We start from the raw sequence: 15,901 nt of genomic DNA, 5'->3' as shown, positions 1-15,901 counted from the left end.
TGTGGTTTCCCTGAACCCTGCCCATTCCTTTGGCAGGCATTCTTTAAATTCATTTTCTTCATTTTATTCTAGTCGAAGCTTGTTCTCTTTCCTGCTGGGACTCTGATCTGTGCACAGGAAACAGCGGTCCCCCCACCCTAGACTTCCTGTTTGTACCCCAAGATTCAGCTTCAGCACGAGAGCACTGTGCCCAGTGCTTCTAGGCAGACCTCTCTGGGAATCAGGGCCATAAGACAGGGACAACGGGCTTGGGAGAAGATAAACTGGGGGGTTTAGGGTAGGGTAGACCAGAATAGTGGCCAAAAAGATGTGGGCCTTTTTTTTTTTTTTCAAACAAGTTCTTACTAAATTGTCAGGGATGGGCTGGAACTTGAAGTCCTGTTCCCTTAGCCTCCTCCTGAGTAGCTAGGATTACAGACATACATCCAGCAAGATTGTGGTCTTGAGAGAAGTATCAACCGTTTGTATAAAAATTGTTTTCTTAGCTGGGTGTGGTGGCACATGCCTATAATCCCAGCACTTGGGAGCCTGAGGCAGGAGGATTGCCTTGAGTTCAAGGACAGCCTGGGCTACTTAGTGAGACCTTGTCTTTAAAAAAAGGGAGGGAGAAGAACAGTTGCATCTGTACTCAACACGCACAGACTTTTTTCCCTATCACCACCCACTAAATAACACAGTATCACAATTTACATGGTGGGCTGGGGATTTAGCTCAGTGGTTCCACCGCCTGCCTCAAAAGCACAAGGACCAGTTCGATCGGCAGTACCACCAAAAAAAAAAAAAAAAAATTTACATGGCATTTCCTTTGTAGTAGAAATAAGTAATCTAGAAAAACAATTTTAAAAAGAAAGAAATAAGTAATCTAGAAAATAATTTAAAGCGTGTGGGACACTTGGGGACGCTGAAGCAGGAGAACTGCAAATTCAAGCCTAGCTGGGTGATTTAGTGAAACCCTGTCTCAAAATAAAAAATAAAGGGCCAGGGATTTAGCTCAGTGGTTCCATCGCCAGGTTCACCAAGTGCAAGTTCCTGAGTTCAACCCCTGGTACCAAAAAATAAAATAAAATAAAAAATATAAAGGTCTGGGAATGCAGCTCAGTGCGAAGGCCCTGGGTTCAATCCCCAGTATTGGGGGAAAAAAGCGTACAGGATGTGTTTAGGTTCTGTCCAAATACTATGCCATTTTATACAAGGGACTTAATCTCCCCATGGTTCTTGTTATCCTTGGGGTCCAGGGATGAGCCCCCGCATATATGGAAAGATAAGTATATTTATTGTTTATTGTCTGGAAAAGAAGGAAATTAAAAAGTACTACTATAGACATATTGAGAGAGGGCTGAAGATGAAAGAGAAGCTGCAGAATATGAGGGTAAAGTACAAACAGAGAAAAGAAATGTGTAGCATATATAGCTGGTTAAGGAAAATATATTCAGACTGTAAAAACACCTCCAAATCAATTAGTAAAAAAGCAGATAATCTATACTTGTTTTCTATTACAGCTGCAACAATTAACCACAAATTTAGTGGCTTCACACAATACAAATTTGTCCCAAAAAAACCCCATAATATAAATTTGTCATCCTCAGCTGGGTATGGTGGCACATGCCTGTAATCCCAGCACTCAGGAAGCTGAGGCAGGAGGATTGCCGTGAGTTGGAGGCCAGCCTGGGCTACATAGTGAGTTCAAGGCCAGCCTGAATTACACAGCAAGATTCTGTCTAAAAACAACAACAAAAACAGTACATACCAAGGGCTGGGGATTTAGCTCAGTGGTTTCGCTGCCTGCTGAGCAAGCGCAAGGACCTGCGTTCGATCCCCAGTACCAAAAAAAACCCCCCAAAAAACAGTACACACCAGATTGGCAAAGATTTTGAAAACTGATTCAGGCATGATGGCACACCTCTTTAATCTCAACTATTTGGAAGGTTGAAGCAAAAGGATTTTAAAATCAAACCTAGCCTAGGCAATTTAGTGAGTCCTTGTAAAAAAAACAACCCAATAATAATAATGATGATGATGATGTTGCTCAGTGCAAAGATCCTCTGTTCAACTCTCCAAAAAACTAACAACCAAGCATCAGTAAGAATGAGGAGGTCGGGGCCAGGGATTTAGCTCAGTGGTTCTGCCGCCTGCCTCAAAAGTGCAAGGACCGGAGTTCAATCCCCAGCACCAAAAAAAAAGAAAAAAAAAGACTGCTGATTACCAAGAATGAGGAGCTAGAGGATATAAACTGGTACAACCTCTTTGGAAAACAACTTGGTAAAATCTAATAAGGTCAAACAGCAATTCTACTCCAGTGCATACTACAAATATATTACATATGTTCAACAAGAGACACATAGGAGGGCCGGGGATTTAGCTCAGTGGTTCCACTGCCTGCCTCGAAAGCTAAGGACCCGAGTTCGATCCCTCATACCAAAAAAAAAAAAAAGAGACATATAGGATATTAGTGGTAAACCAGGAGTGGTAGCACTTGGGAGGCTGAGACAGGATTGCTGAGAGCTGGATGCCAGTCTGTGTTATGTAGTAAGTTCAAGGCCAGGTTGAACTGAATAGTGATACCCTGTCTCCAAAAAACAAAACAAAAAGTCCCTCAAAAAAATCCAACAACAACAAAAACCAACAGGAAAATGGATTAATAAAGTAGAGTCAAGGGCTGGGGATTTAGCCCAGTGGTTCCGTCGCCTGCCTCGAAAGCGCAAGGACCTGAGTTTGATCCCCGGTACCCCCCCAAAAAAATTTAAATTAAAAAAAAAATAAAGTAGAGCCAAACAGTGGGCTATTCCATAGCAGGAGAAAAACCGATTACAGTTACACAAACTCTATTTTTTTTGGCAGTGCAAGACCTTCACACTGAGCTACATGCCCACCCCTTTTAAATATTGTGTATTTTGAAACAAGGTCTTACTAAATTGCTGAATTCCCCAGGCTGGGGTTGAACTTGTGATCCTCCTGCCTCAGCCTCTCAGAGTGCTGGAGTTACAGGCCTGGACTACCACATCCAGGTGTGTCTTGTTTTGTTTTTTTGGTACCAGGGATCAAACTCAGGTCCTTGTGCTTTCGAGGCAGGTGGTGGAACCACTGAGCTAAATCCCCAGCCCTGTGTTTTGTTTTTTATGGAACACTTCCCAAATATCAGTGTGCACACAAATTATCTTGTGAAAAATTCAGATACTATAGATCAAGAACAAGGCCTAAGATTCTACTCTACAGTGTTTCTAGGGATGCAGGTATAATGATAAAAATTCTCTTTAAACAAAAGGAAACAAACAATATTTAGGAGAGGATATATTTTTCTGCTGAAGAAAGTGGGTGGAACAGGTAGGTGGAAATGATTCTGTTGTACTTAAACTGTTGGGTTCATGAGTATTCATTATACATAATAACTTACATGTTACACATGTATTATTTTCCAGATACACTATATTTTAAAAGACAAAAACATTAAAAAAAAAAAAATCCGAGAAGAAGCTAGGTGGCGTCAAAGTCCTGGCTAAAAAAAGAATCCATCCAGCAGCGCAGCACTCAGATGCGATTTTTACAGATTTGACTAGCCCAGGCAACGTTAACTCTGTGCTCACTGTCCAAAAAACCACCCCCATCCAGCTAATTCGTTTGAGCCCAGACCAAAGGCTTGTACGTACAGTCATAAGTTTCTCAAATTCGCTGAATTTCATGAGTTACGTGACAGTTTTGTTAAAAATACCTCTCTCTAAGTCTGGGGATGCAGCTTAATGGGACAGCACTTGCCTAGCATGTTCGAGTTCCTGGATTCAATCCCCAGTACCGCAAAAAACAAAATCAAAAATATTTCCAGCCGGGCATGGTGGCACACGCCTGCAATCCCGGCACTCAGGAGGCGAGGCAGGATTGCCGTGATTCGAGGCCAGCCTGGGGTACACAGCGAGACCCTGTTTCAAAAACATAAAACAAAACCAAAAATTTCCAGGGGCCGGGGATGTAGCTCAGTGGTTTCGGCGCCTGCCTCGCAAGCGCAAGGTCCCGAATTCGGTCCCTGGTACTAAAAAAAAAAAAAAAAAAAAAAATTCCAGAGGGTCCCCTAGCCGATTCTGCAATGTAGGCAGCGGCCCGGGAATAATCAGATCACAGATTCGACGCTGTCCAGCCTCTATGGCAGGAGAAATTGCCCCGCCTGGGTTGGGGACCTGAAGGTGGCAGGTGACGGAACCGCTCCGCCAGGCCCGGGACCTCAGCCTAAGAAAGATCTTCATGGGCCGGAAATTTAGCTCAGTGGTTCTGGAGCCTGCCTCGCAAGCGCAAGGTCCGGAATTTGATTCCCGATACCAAAAAAAAAAAAAAATCTTCAGGAGAAAGGAGCCCAAAGGCCCGCTGGGATGGTAACCCCGATCGGAGGTGCACGGCAGTCACTCCTTTTCCAACGGAATGGCCCCTTCAGCTCTTCAGAGGGCGACTGTCCTGAGAGTCCCAAAAAGGGAGAGCTCTAAAGTTACCACTGCACTGCAGGACGTTTTCTCGGTTACTAGGAAACGTGCCGGGCGGGCTAGGGACCAGCTAGCAGCCTCTATCCCTTCCTCCTCCGCCAACTAACAGGAAGTAGGGAAGAAACGCGAGACCTAGGCGAGGGAGCGGAGTCCTCTTTAGCCAATGGAGGGTGAGGGCGTGTTATGTGCCCTTTTTTCATTGGTCAAGGATCCCCAGACACGCCTAGTTCGCGCGCGGAGGCGGAAATCGCAGGGGCCTGGACGCCCTGGTAGCTTCGGGTTGCGTTTCCTCGGCGGCTGCTATCATGGTGCGGAAGCTGAAGTTCCACGAGCAGAAGCTACTGAAGCAGGTGGACTTCCTGAACTGGGAAGTTACCGACCACAACCTCCACGAACTGCGCGTGCTGCGACGCTACGGACTGCAGCGGCGCGAGGACTACACACGGTACAACCAGCTGAGCCGGGCCGTGCGCGAGCTGGCGCGGCGCCTGCGCGACCTGTCGGAGCGCGACCCGTTCCGCGTGCGTGCCTCCGCAGCTCTGCTGAACAAGCTCTACGCTCTGGGCCTGGTGCCCACGCGCGGCTCACTAGAGCTGTGCGATTTCGTCACGGCCTCGTCCTTCTGCCGCCGCCGCCTGCCCACCGTGCTCCTCAAGCTGCGCATGGCTCAGCATCTCCAGGCTGCCGTGGCATTTGTGGAACAGGGGCACGTACGTGTGGGTCCGGACGTGGTAACCGACCCCGCCTTCCTTGTCACCCGCAGTATGGAGGACTTTGTCACCTGGGTCGACTCGTCCAAGATCAAGCGACACGTGCTGGAGTACAATGAGGAGCGCGATGACTTTGACCTGGATGCCTAGCAGGTCTCGCTGTCGCGCCAGCTGCCTCTTCCGGCTGGAAAACAGGCCTGACGCTGGCGATCCGAGAGCGTTCTCGACAAGTGTCACCTACTTGCAGTTTCTCAGGAACTTGGCTTCTCGACCGCAGGTCACAGAGCCGAGGTGGGGAAGGTCACTCCTATTGTCCAGGAAATTTTCTTACAACTGACTACTGGTAATTAAATGATGGTGCCTTCAGACAGTAGTGGGAAGCTGTTTTGTTCTACCTTGGAGATTGTCTGGTGTCCTTTGGTACCAGAAGACGTTGCGGTGTAAAAGCAGGAACATTGCTCTCCTGTTCCTTTATCGTCTTGTAGCAGGACCAATTTCTTCAGTTTATTTAACTCTAATATTTGCTTCTGATCGTGAGTAACTTGTGGAGGGTTTGGGCCCAAGTTTCCATAAAATGAGTGAGACTTTGGTGTTTAGGGTTCCCCCATTTAAAGGAACGCTTTCCTGGTACCAATAAATGGCTCCTTCGCTTTATAAATGCAGTTTTCTGTTTGTCTGGTTTTCTTTTTCTTTTTCTTTTGGTACCGGGGATTGAACTCGGGACCTTGCACTTGTGAGGCAGGCACGGCACCACTGAGCTAAATCCCCGGCCCTGTCTGGTTTTCTGGTTTTCTTATAGAGGGTTATGTCTATAAGTCTTCCGGGCTCAGGAACCTAGAGAGGCATAGTGAGATCAGCGGTGACCCCTCTGTGGATGAAGTCTGCCACAGGGACCGCGTGTGGAGGCTGCAAGATGTTGTAGAGGGATGAACAAATTTGTCCCTTTATAAATCCCTTTCTCGGAATGAATAGTTTGGCAGAGCTCTCCTGTACAGGACTTCCTGTTGATATTGCAGTCCCATAAATACTGTAGTAAAGGGCTGAGTTTGCTTGCCTAAGGAAATAATAACCTTACAGCTTGGCCATCTAGCGGTTAGAAGTGGCTCAGGAGGTTCCTGGAAACAGATGTTCCTAGAAGTGGTAGAGGAGCCTGGGAATGTAGCTCAGTGGTAGGGCTGTATGCTTGGCATATGGGAGCCCCTGGATTCAGTCGTCGCCCCCCCCCCCCCCCGCGCACACACACACACACACACACACACACACAAGGTGGGAGAGAATGAGAAGGGAGGGTTGGGAGAATATCAGGTTTTACTCTAGAGTTCTATAAACCAGACATAGTGGTACCCACCTGTAATCCTAGCACAGGCTGACGCAGGAGGTTGGCAAGTTTGAGGCCAGCCTCATAGCAACGTTTCAAGACCTTGTCTCAAAAATGAAAAAAGGGCTGGGGATGTAGCTTAGTGTGAAAGCCCTGAGCTCAATCCCCATTACCACAAATAAAAAGGGAGACTAGAATGCTGTGGCCAGTGAATTGGGTTTTCGATGTAATTTCTCCACTTCCCCAAGTATGAGGCAGCATTTGGTGTAGAAATGATAGAGATGACATGAGGCAATAATGGCAAATGCTTCTATATCTTAGGCACAATGGCAAGTGTGTTGCATATATTAACTTATGTGACCTCTCTCCCAACAATTCTAAGTAGAGAATCCAGTTATTCTCCACTTTTCAGATGAGGGAATTAAGGCAGAGATAGGTGAAATTACTCAGTATTGTATTGCCAATTAGTGGTGGGGTGGGATCGTGTCCCCTTTTCAGAGACTCAGGGTCTGCCCAGCCAGCCCTTAGCAGTGTGTCAGAGTTTAGATCTCAGCATTTAAATTTCCTCTGGGCCCCATGGTGCACTCTTGTAATCCTAGTACTGAGGAGGCTGATCCAGGAGGATCATGACTGTTAGAGTACAACCTGGGCTACATAGGGAGTTCAAGGGCAGCCTGAACTGCATAGTGAGAAAAAGAACTTAAGTTTCCCAAGCAAAAAGCAATAGCAGCATCAGGCAATGTGACTGGTCTTGACAAGGTGCTGTGTAACGCATTAAGGGGGTACCAAGCATGGAACTGAGAAACCTTTAGGGAAGAGGCTGCCATTTATTCTTCCCACCAGCTGTGCAAGGTAAGTAGAGTTATCCATATTTTCCAGTTTGGGAAACATATGGGACAAGAGCTCATCCAAAGCTGGAGTTTAAATCCAGGATCCTGTGACCTCAAAGGCCATGTTCTTTCTGGTACTATCTGTTTGCTCAGTAGTGGAAGGAGAGAGATCCCCTCGCCCCAGCTCTATGGGTGGGCCCTGAATGTGTTTGAAGGGGCAATCTCAGAGCACCCAGGTGTGTGGATCTCAGGGAGAGCAAGGTGGCTCCAGGAGGCAGGACCCCTCCTCCTTGACCTCAGTGCTCACCACACCCCACAAGGCAAGGTAGGTAGATGGGTGCCTTTGAGGCAGTTGGAACCTATACCTGTGATCCAAGCAGATACAATCTCTTTACCTTGTCTTCAAAAAAACTGAGTCTAGTATCTTCCTGAAAGAGTTAAAAGCAGACCACAGTGACACATGCGTACCCATGTTTATTGCAGCACAAATCATAATAGCTAAATCTTGGAAACAGCCCATATGCCCATCAACAAATGAATAAAGAAAATGTAATATTTATGTACAGCGAAGTACTACTCTGCCATAAAGAAGGATAAACGTGAGTCATTTGTAGGTAAATGGATGCACTTTGAGACCATAATTTTATGTGAAATAAAGAAGATAACATAAGTTTAAAATAAATCTTGTGTGGCAGGGCCAGGGATTTAGCTCAGTGGTTTCGCCGCCTGCTGCGCAAGTGCAAGGACCGGAGTTCGATCCCCGGTACCAAAAAAAAAAAAAAAATCTTGTGTGAAAACCCAAAGGGAAAATAAGGACCAGAATGGAGGATAGTTTGTTCAAATGGGAAGGGGAACAAGGGAGGGTGGAGAGGAGGGAAAGAATAGAAAAAGGAAAAAATGGAAATTTTTTTGTAGGTCAACCCATTTGGGATCCCTCCTGTCAGGAGCTATCCCTATTCCCTGTTCCTGTTGTACAATTAATTTTCCTACTCCTAGTCTCCATTGTTTCTTAGAATTCATTATTTCGGGGAACAGGAACTCGTGTGTCTGACATCTAGCAGTTTGGGAGTTACGTGGTTTTCCCCTGTATCAGTCTGATCTCGTAACAGGACAGCAGCCCTGGTTCCTGCTTGTGGGCAGTGGGAATGCTGCTCTCCAGAGCCAGAATGATCTTTGGCTGTCTCAGGCACTTTATAAAAATAGCTGCGTGTGGCTAAGCTTTGCATCTGACCTGACCTCTTGTCCCTGGAGTTTGATTAGTGTTTGCACTGCAGCTTGATGGAACCCAGGCCCCTAGCTGCCACCAACCACCCGCCAGGAACCCAGGATATTTGAGCCCGAGGAGAGGTTGCCCTGCTCTCCTCCGACTGCCTACCTTGTGCCCTAGCACTATACTCAGGGCATACACTGATTTACGACTTTCTTTGTTCTTGGCCTGTAAAACTTTGTGCAACCTCTTCTGCTTTGGAGCATACCACTTAAGGTCACTTGAGTCCTTGTTCCCATGCCATGGTCACTTTTTTTTTCTTTTTTTTTTTTTACCCATGGTCACTTCTGTTTCACCCAGAATAAACGATTTTTATTTTCTTTGGAAAAAAAAAAGCATGGGCCCAAGGATTTAGCTCAGTGACACGGCACCTGCCTTCCAAGCGCAAGGTCCTGAGTTCGATCCCTGGTACTGAAAAAAAGTGTTTGTAAATGGAGAGGGGAAAAAAAGGTTGAAGGGAGGGGATGGGAATGGAAAAAAAGATTCAAGATATGTCATGTACAGGTACAGATTTCCTATGATGAGTGTGATCAATATGTATGACAAATACGTACAAATTTTTTAAAAACCACACTCCTGTAATCCCAGCACTCAGGAGGCTGAGGCAAAAGGATCAACTCGAGTTTGAGGCCAGCCTGAACTACGTGGTGAGACCCTGTCTCAGAAAACCAAAAAATAAAAACAAAAAAAAAGAAAGTGAGTCTAGGGATTGAGAGGAAAATACAAGATTCTTTAGAAAAGGTTTTTTCTCTGTGGGGAAGATGTGAAAATGGCTTATTATACACTTTTTTTCCCCTCAGTACCGGTGATTGAACCTAGGTCCTTTGGACCCAGCTATATACCCAGCCCTTTATTTTTTATGTTGTGAGAGGATCTCTCTAAATTACTAAATTTCCCAGCAAACTTGCAGTCCTTCTGTTTGAGCCTCCCAGAGTGCTGGGATTACAGGCATGCACCACCATGTCTGTAACTGTAAAGTTGGGTTTAAAAATCAGGTTTAGAGGGCCGGGGATTTAGCTCAGTGGTTCTGGTGCCTGCCTCGAAAGCACAAGGTCCCAAGTTCAATCCCCAGTAACAAAAAACAAAAACAAAAACAAACAAAATCAGGTTTAGAAATGTAACTCAGTGGTTGAGCAATTGTCTAGTATCCACAAGGGCTTGGGTTCAAACCCCAACACTGCAGGGAGAAAAGAGAAGCAAAAAAAAAAAAAAAAAAAAAAAGGGAAAAAGATGGGAGGTAAAAAAATAGTGATGTACTAAAAATTATAGAGGATTAGTCAGACACGGTGTCATACACCTGTAATCCCAGCTACATGGTAGGCTGAAACAAGATCACAAGTTTGAGGCCAGCCTGCACAACTTAAAAAATGGGCTGGAGATGCAACTCAGTGGTAGAGCACTTGCCTAGCACGCACAAAGACCTGGTTCAATCCCAAACATGGGAGGAGGGAGGATTAAATTAGTTCCTACAAAGTGCTTAGATGAGCTCCTGGCAAATTATAAGAATTTAAAGCTTAGCTCCTTCGTCAGACCAAAATTGAAATGCAGGGAATGTCTTGGGTGTAGATGCTATGCCTGTTTGGCACCCTTCTCTGAAGAACTGCCTGCCCTCCCTTGAACCTCAACATCTAAGAGGTCATGTCATTCACCTGCAGCCAACGAAAAACAAAAGGCCAAGTCCAGCTGGGTGTGGTGGTGCACACCTATAATCCTAGCACTCTGGGAGGCTGAGACTGGAGGATCACAAATTCGAGCGCAGCTTGGGAAATTTAGCAATTTAGCAAGACTTTGTCTCAAAAATAAAAAAGGGCTGGGGATGTAGCTCAATGCAAAGGCCGTGGGTTCAATACGAGATACTGCGCGCACGCACACACACACACACACACACACACGTGTGTGTGTGCAAGACCCAGTCTTTCACCTGTAGGCAGTGCTGCATGGCTAACCTACCTAGATCTTACCTGAAACCACACCCTTACTCCCATCTTTCCTCTTCCCTATCCTGCTTCCCTTGCCCCTCAGAGGAGGTTTTGCCTGCCCAGCACTCCCTGGATAAATCACATGTACTAAAATCCCTGCCTCAGGGATTCTAGGGAACCAACCTAAAGTGGGAGGAGGAGACAGGACTAAGAAGTAAGATGTGGGAACCAAGGGAAGTAACAAGCACGGCTCCCTACTTCACTATTTGTGCAAGATGTTTGGCACCTGTTCACCGAAATGAAAGTGCCACAATGAAATCACAAAGCCCTCAAGTAAGGTTACATCACCAACTGGATATGGGCAGGCCCCCATCGATGGAGCTACAAGTGACTAATTGATGGGTCAGGAGAATCAAACCTGGAAGAGCAGCCAGAGTTAGGACATTACAGAGAGAGCAGCTCCAGCCTGCACTGCACCTGAGGTCTTCTGCCCCTCATCTGCCTACATAGAGTCTGCCTATGAGCAGAGTCAAAGTGGAAATCCAACTGACCACATTGGTCTCCAGCTGAGTGTATGGAGTTTAGCAAGCCAGAGGAGTAGCCCTGGAGGGGAGTAGGAGAGCTCAGTCCTGGGCTAGGAGGTGTGATTGGGAAATATGCTGTAATTAAATTAAATAAATTTTATTATGGTAAGAAACACATTGCTGTTAATCCCTGCCAAAATACTCTTAATTGCTTTGAACACACTTACCCCATTGCTTTTGCCACTTTCTGAAGCAGTTCCTGTCTTTAGTTTTGCTGTCATGGCTGCCTCACCTTGATGTCTTGAACCAATTCAAAATGTTTACCTTTCATGTTTATTTTGACGTTGGGGAAGAGCCAGAAGTCATATGGTGCCAGATCTGGTGAATAAGGTAGAGGAGGACACACCATCATATTTTTGCAAGCCTACTTTTCCATTGCATGGTACTTGGCAACAGCAGTCACTGTTTTGTCTTGTTTTTGGTACTGGGGATCGAACTTGGGACCTTGTGCTTGCAAGGCAGGTAGCAGAACCATTGAGCTAAATCCCCAGCCCTAGTCACCATATTTTTTATCACACCTTGTAAAAGAGGACTTCAAGAACTGCTTCAGAAAGTGGCAAGAGCCGGACATGATGGTGCATACCTATAGCCCAGCACTTGGGAGGCTGAGACAAGAGGATTGCTGTGAGCTCTCTACATAGGTCAGTCTCTACATAGTGAGACCCTGTCTCAAAACAAAGGAAAAAAAAGTGGAAAGTCTGTGGCTATACCACCCTCGATGCACTTGAAAGTTTGGTAAGATGCACCCTTGATGCACAGAAAATTTGGTAAGGATAAGTGTGTTCTAAGCAAGGGGAAGAATTTTGAGGGAGATTAATAACAATGTGTCTTTTAATGTAATAAATTTATTTATTTTTACTTATTTATTTTGAGACAGGGTCTCACTATGCAGTTCAGGCTGGCTTCAAACTTGCAGCAATCCTGCCTCAGCCTCCTGAGTGCTGGTATTACAGGCCTGCGCCACCACGCCTGGCCTCCAGCTGGTGTTTTTGTTTCTTCCTGGTGATGTGGGATGTTACTCAGTTGGGTATGAGTGAAGGACCAGGACTTTTCTCCTGAACCTTGGTACATGGACTTAGGGGCTTATTTCCTCTATTTCAATCTGTTTTCCTCCAGTGTTGGAGGTCTTGTCCTTTTCTGTGTAGTTCTGACCACCGACATCGGCATCTAATAAATATCCATCCATGATTTTTACATCTTAATCCTCTCCTGCAGAGGCTATACCAGAGTTTTATGGGGACTCTTGAATCTCTGAGCCTCAGCCTGTACTAACTAATTCAATCGAGTTTTCACCCGCAGTTCACCCAGTGCCATCCTTGGGGCTGGGTGCTGAGCACTTGAATGGGAAGCGAGCCAGGCACCAATATTGCTAAGCCACAGCGGAGTAGGGAAGAGAAATTCTCAGCCCAGCGAAGGGACTGTGATTGATTGTAAGGGCAAATACGGAGGGAACGTCTAATAATCTGAAACTTGGAGTGTAACGGGAGTTACCCAGGCCACTGGCATTGCTCAGATTAAAGCACATGCACAGGGAGGCAGCGGATGGTGGGCATGGAGGGCCGGGAACGTCCAGACACAAGATCGCGGCTCCTCCTGTTGGTAAGAGGAGCCTTAAGAGTGAGACCTTGGCTCGGCCACACCATCTTGCTGGAAAGTCTGGGGCAACGCCAAAGCAGTCCCCGCCGCAACTGACGGGAAAAGTCCCACCCATGAAGGGCGGAAGTAGTGGCCTGCGGCAACCCATCTTCCGGCAGACACTGAGGTCGGAAGAGCCGGAAACTGCAGAGCTACGCCAGCGGAAGAGACGTGTCCGGCCCACCCCGGTCAGGTGATTGGTTGGTTCCGAAGCGGCGGTGCGCGCAACTGTCGTCTCTGTTGGGTGAGTCCTGAGTTCGAGCCTGGTCTCTTCCGGCCCCCAAGTTGCCCCGTGGCCTCTGGCTGTGACCTTCTCTGTCCCGACTCGGCACCCCGGGCTCCTGGGGTGTCACCTCGAGGGGCAGATCCTGGCCTAGGCCTCCTTTTTCGCGCCTTGTGTTAGAGACAGTCCTGCCAGAGACCCTGCGGGACACGTGGTGTTGGGGAATGAACCGTATAAGGCCGAGAGGATCCAGCTGCTGGGGAAGGGCAAGGACGGGTGGAGTCGTGCCAGGTCCCTGGGGAGGGGCCGAGCACGGGGTTGGAGGGCAGTGTGGGTGTAGGTGACCGTACGTGGCTAAGGTCGGAGCCCTGGGGGACAGCGGCTTCCTAGGGGTAACAGAGCCAGCCGATCCAGGACGGCAGTGGTTCTTGACAGAGCTGGAGCCAATACCAAGATGAAACATGACAAAGCCTAGTAAAGCTGTTTGGATTTGGTCTTTGATGAACTGGCACAATTTTTAAAACTTTCATTAGCCAGATATGGTGGTGCATGCCTGTCATCCCAGCACTCTGGGATGCTGAGGCAGGAGTATTACAAGTTCCAGCCCAGCCTGGACAACTTAACAATTTAGGAAGACCTTGTCTCAAAATTAAAAAAATAAAGAGGCCAGGCATGGTGGCACATGCCTGTAATCGCAGCACTTGGGAGGCTGAGGCAGGAGGATCACTGGGAGTTTAAGGCCATTCTGGGCTACATAGTGAGTTAAAGGCTAACCTGAAGTGCATAGTGAGACCTAATCTCAAGAAAATAAATGAAATAAGGGGTTGGGGATGGAGTTTGATGTGAAGGCCTTGGGTTCAATCCCAAGTAACACAAGCAACCTTTTTATTGAGGAAGTTTTGAGCTGCACAAAAAGTATGGGAATATAGAAAAAAATAGAATGCCATGACGGGTGGTTTGCATGGCATTCCATTATGGATCCTCCTGGGGGCCTCAACATTATCCTCCAAGTGGCTACTTCTGGTTGCAATACAGATATTTTAAGACACACCTCAAATTCACACTGATGATTTGTTGATCTTACCAACTAAAGTTGCCTTCATATTTAAAGGGTGTGGAAATTCACTTTTGGAAAATGAAATGAGTTCTGGAGATCAGTTGCACAGCAGTGGGAGTGTAACACTACTGAACTGTACACTTAAAAATGGGTAAGGTGGGCTGGGCTTCCCAACTACTGTCCTGAAGGGCTAATGCAGACAATTGGAAGTTTAAACCCACCCTGGGCAATTTTAGCAAGACACTGTCTCAAAATAAGAAAATAAAAAGGGCTGAGCCTGTGCCTGATGACAACCACCTGTAATCCCAACACTCCAGAGGCTGATATAGGAGGATCATTAGTTCCAGGCTATCCAGGGGTACATGCGACCCTTTCTCAATGGTAGAGTGCCCTGGGTTCAAACATCAGAACTAGAAAAAACCCAAAAGGTGTATGTATTTAACCACAACTTAATTTTTTTTGGTACTGGGGATTGAACTCAGGACCTTGCGCTTGCCAGGCAGGTGTGGTGCCACTGCACTAAATCCCTGGGCCTACAACGTTTTTTCTTATGTGGTGCTGAGGATCCAACTCAGGGCTTCATGTATTCTTGGCAAGTGCTATAGGACAACTACATTCTCAGCTCCCCTTTAACCACAATTTTTAAAAATTTATTTTTAAATTAATATCTAATTTTTCAAATTAAGACCAGCATCTGACCTTCAGTGTGTAATGAAAAATAACTCAATGGCTGAGTGGAGGACTTTGAAGTTGTATTTGAACTATGGAGGCTCTGGGATGAGCCTGTTAATTCCTCTGATTTACACCAGAAGGGAGGGTTGGACTAGCCCAGCTGAGGAACTTCTGAGTGTTTGTTTCTTATAGTCTGGAGCATACCTTTAGCCCTGAGAGAGTGCCTGTGCCACCTCATGCCTTCACTCACAGTAGTGTGGTGAAGTGTGAGTTCACTTCTCTTTTTTTTTTTTTGGTGCTAGAGATTGAACTCGGGTCCTTGCGCTTGCGCAGCAGGCGGCGAAGAGTTCACTTCTCTTTAGTTCACTCCACTTAGGGCCCACCAGGGTGGTCTGTCTCCCAAACACATCTACTTCCTGTCTGCCTTATATACCACGCATAAGTCTTCCTGCTTCTGGAGCCCTGGCCTTCCCTGTTAGACAGTCTTTCACACCCTAGCTCTTTTCCAAGGGAGCCTCACAGAGCAGCCCTGGAAAACACCCACCCACCCACCCAATTAGAACTATAAAATGAGACAGTAACTGTAAAATTTGGGGGTTTTAGCTCTTGATGTGTGTGTGTATGTGTTGGTACATGCACATGACACATCTTAATTCTTTGTCCCCTTCCCACCTGTCTCCCTCCTCCCATCTCTTGGTCCTCTTAGCAATTGCAAAAGATCTATATCCCTGTTTCCTATTCTCTTATTTTGCTCTTTATACTTTGGATTTCTAATATAAGAGAAACCATGCAATCTTTAAGCTTTCGAATCAGACTTATTTCACTTAACGTTATAGTCTCAAAGTGCATCCATTTTCCTACAAGTGACAAATGTATCCTTCTTTATAGCAGAGTAATACTCTATTGTGCATAAAAACCACATTTTCTTTAACCATTCATCTGTTGATGGACATATAGGCCCCTTTCAAAGCTTTAGCTATTACAAATTATATTACTCTAAAGATAGGTTTGTATGAGCCCAGGATTTAGCTCAGTGGTGCCATGCCTGCCTCACAAGTGCAATGTCCTGAGTTCAATCCCCAGTACTAAAAAAAAAAGATAGGTTTGTATGTATCACTGTAATATATCTTTGACTCAGGAAGATACCTAGAAGGGGAATATCTGGGTCATATACTATTTCTATTATTAGTTTTTTGTGGGGTTTTTTTGGTACCACGGATCAA

The 15,901-nt window shown here is 46.2% G+C and overlaps 2 protein-coding genes across 2 annotated transcripts in view; both read left to right on the top strand.

Annotated features, from left to right (window-relative positions):
- Positions 1-4,684: 4,684 nt before the first annotated feature.
- On the top strand, positions 4,685-5,835 carry Imp3 (IMP U3 small nucleolar ribonucleoprotein 3). The gene has a single exon (XM_004872055.3). It carries the CDS (start codon positions 4,769-4,771, stop codon positions 5,321-5,323), a length of 555 nt encoding a protein of 184 aa, XP_004872112.1. The 5' UTR covers positions 4,685-4,768; the 3' UTR covers positions 5,324-5,835.
- A 7,011-nt stretch (positions 5,836-12,846) lies between these two features.
- The window catches only part of Snupn (snurportin 1), a 29,363-nt gene continuing 26,308 nt past the window's right edge, over positions 12,847-15,901 (top strand). The window contains exon 1 of the mRNA XM_004872053.4: positions 12,847-12,970. The gene's annotated coding sequence lies outside the window, so the exon portion shown is untranslated. The remainder of the gene's footprint in view (positions 12,971-15,901) is intronic.

This window comes from Heterocephalus glaber, unplaced genomic scaffold (genome assembly GCF_053883595.1).
Source record: "Heterocephalus glaber isolate CG9 unplaced genomic scaffold, H.glaber_assembly_v1.0 deba00001140, whole genome shotgun sequence".
NCBI classification, from domain to species: domain Eukaryota; kingdom Metazoa; phylum Chordata; class Mammalia; order Rodentia; family Bathyergidae; genus Heterocephalus; species Heterocephalus glaber.
Note: the sequence above shows the minus strand (reverse complement) of the source record. Positions and strands in the feature narration are given on the sequence as shown.

Excerpts from the sequence above, each read along its gene's own strand:
- Imp3 (XM_004872055.3), top strand. The coding sequence starts at position 4,769 with ATGGTGCGGAAGCTGAAGTTCCACGAGCAGAAGCTACTGAAGCAGGTG.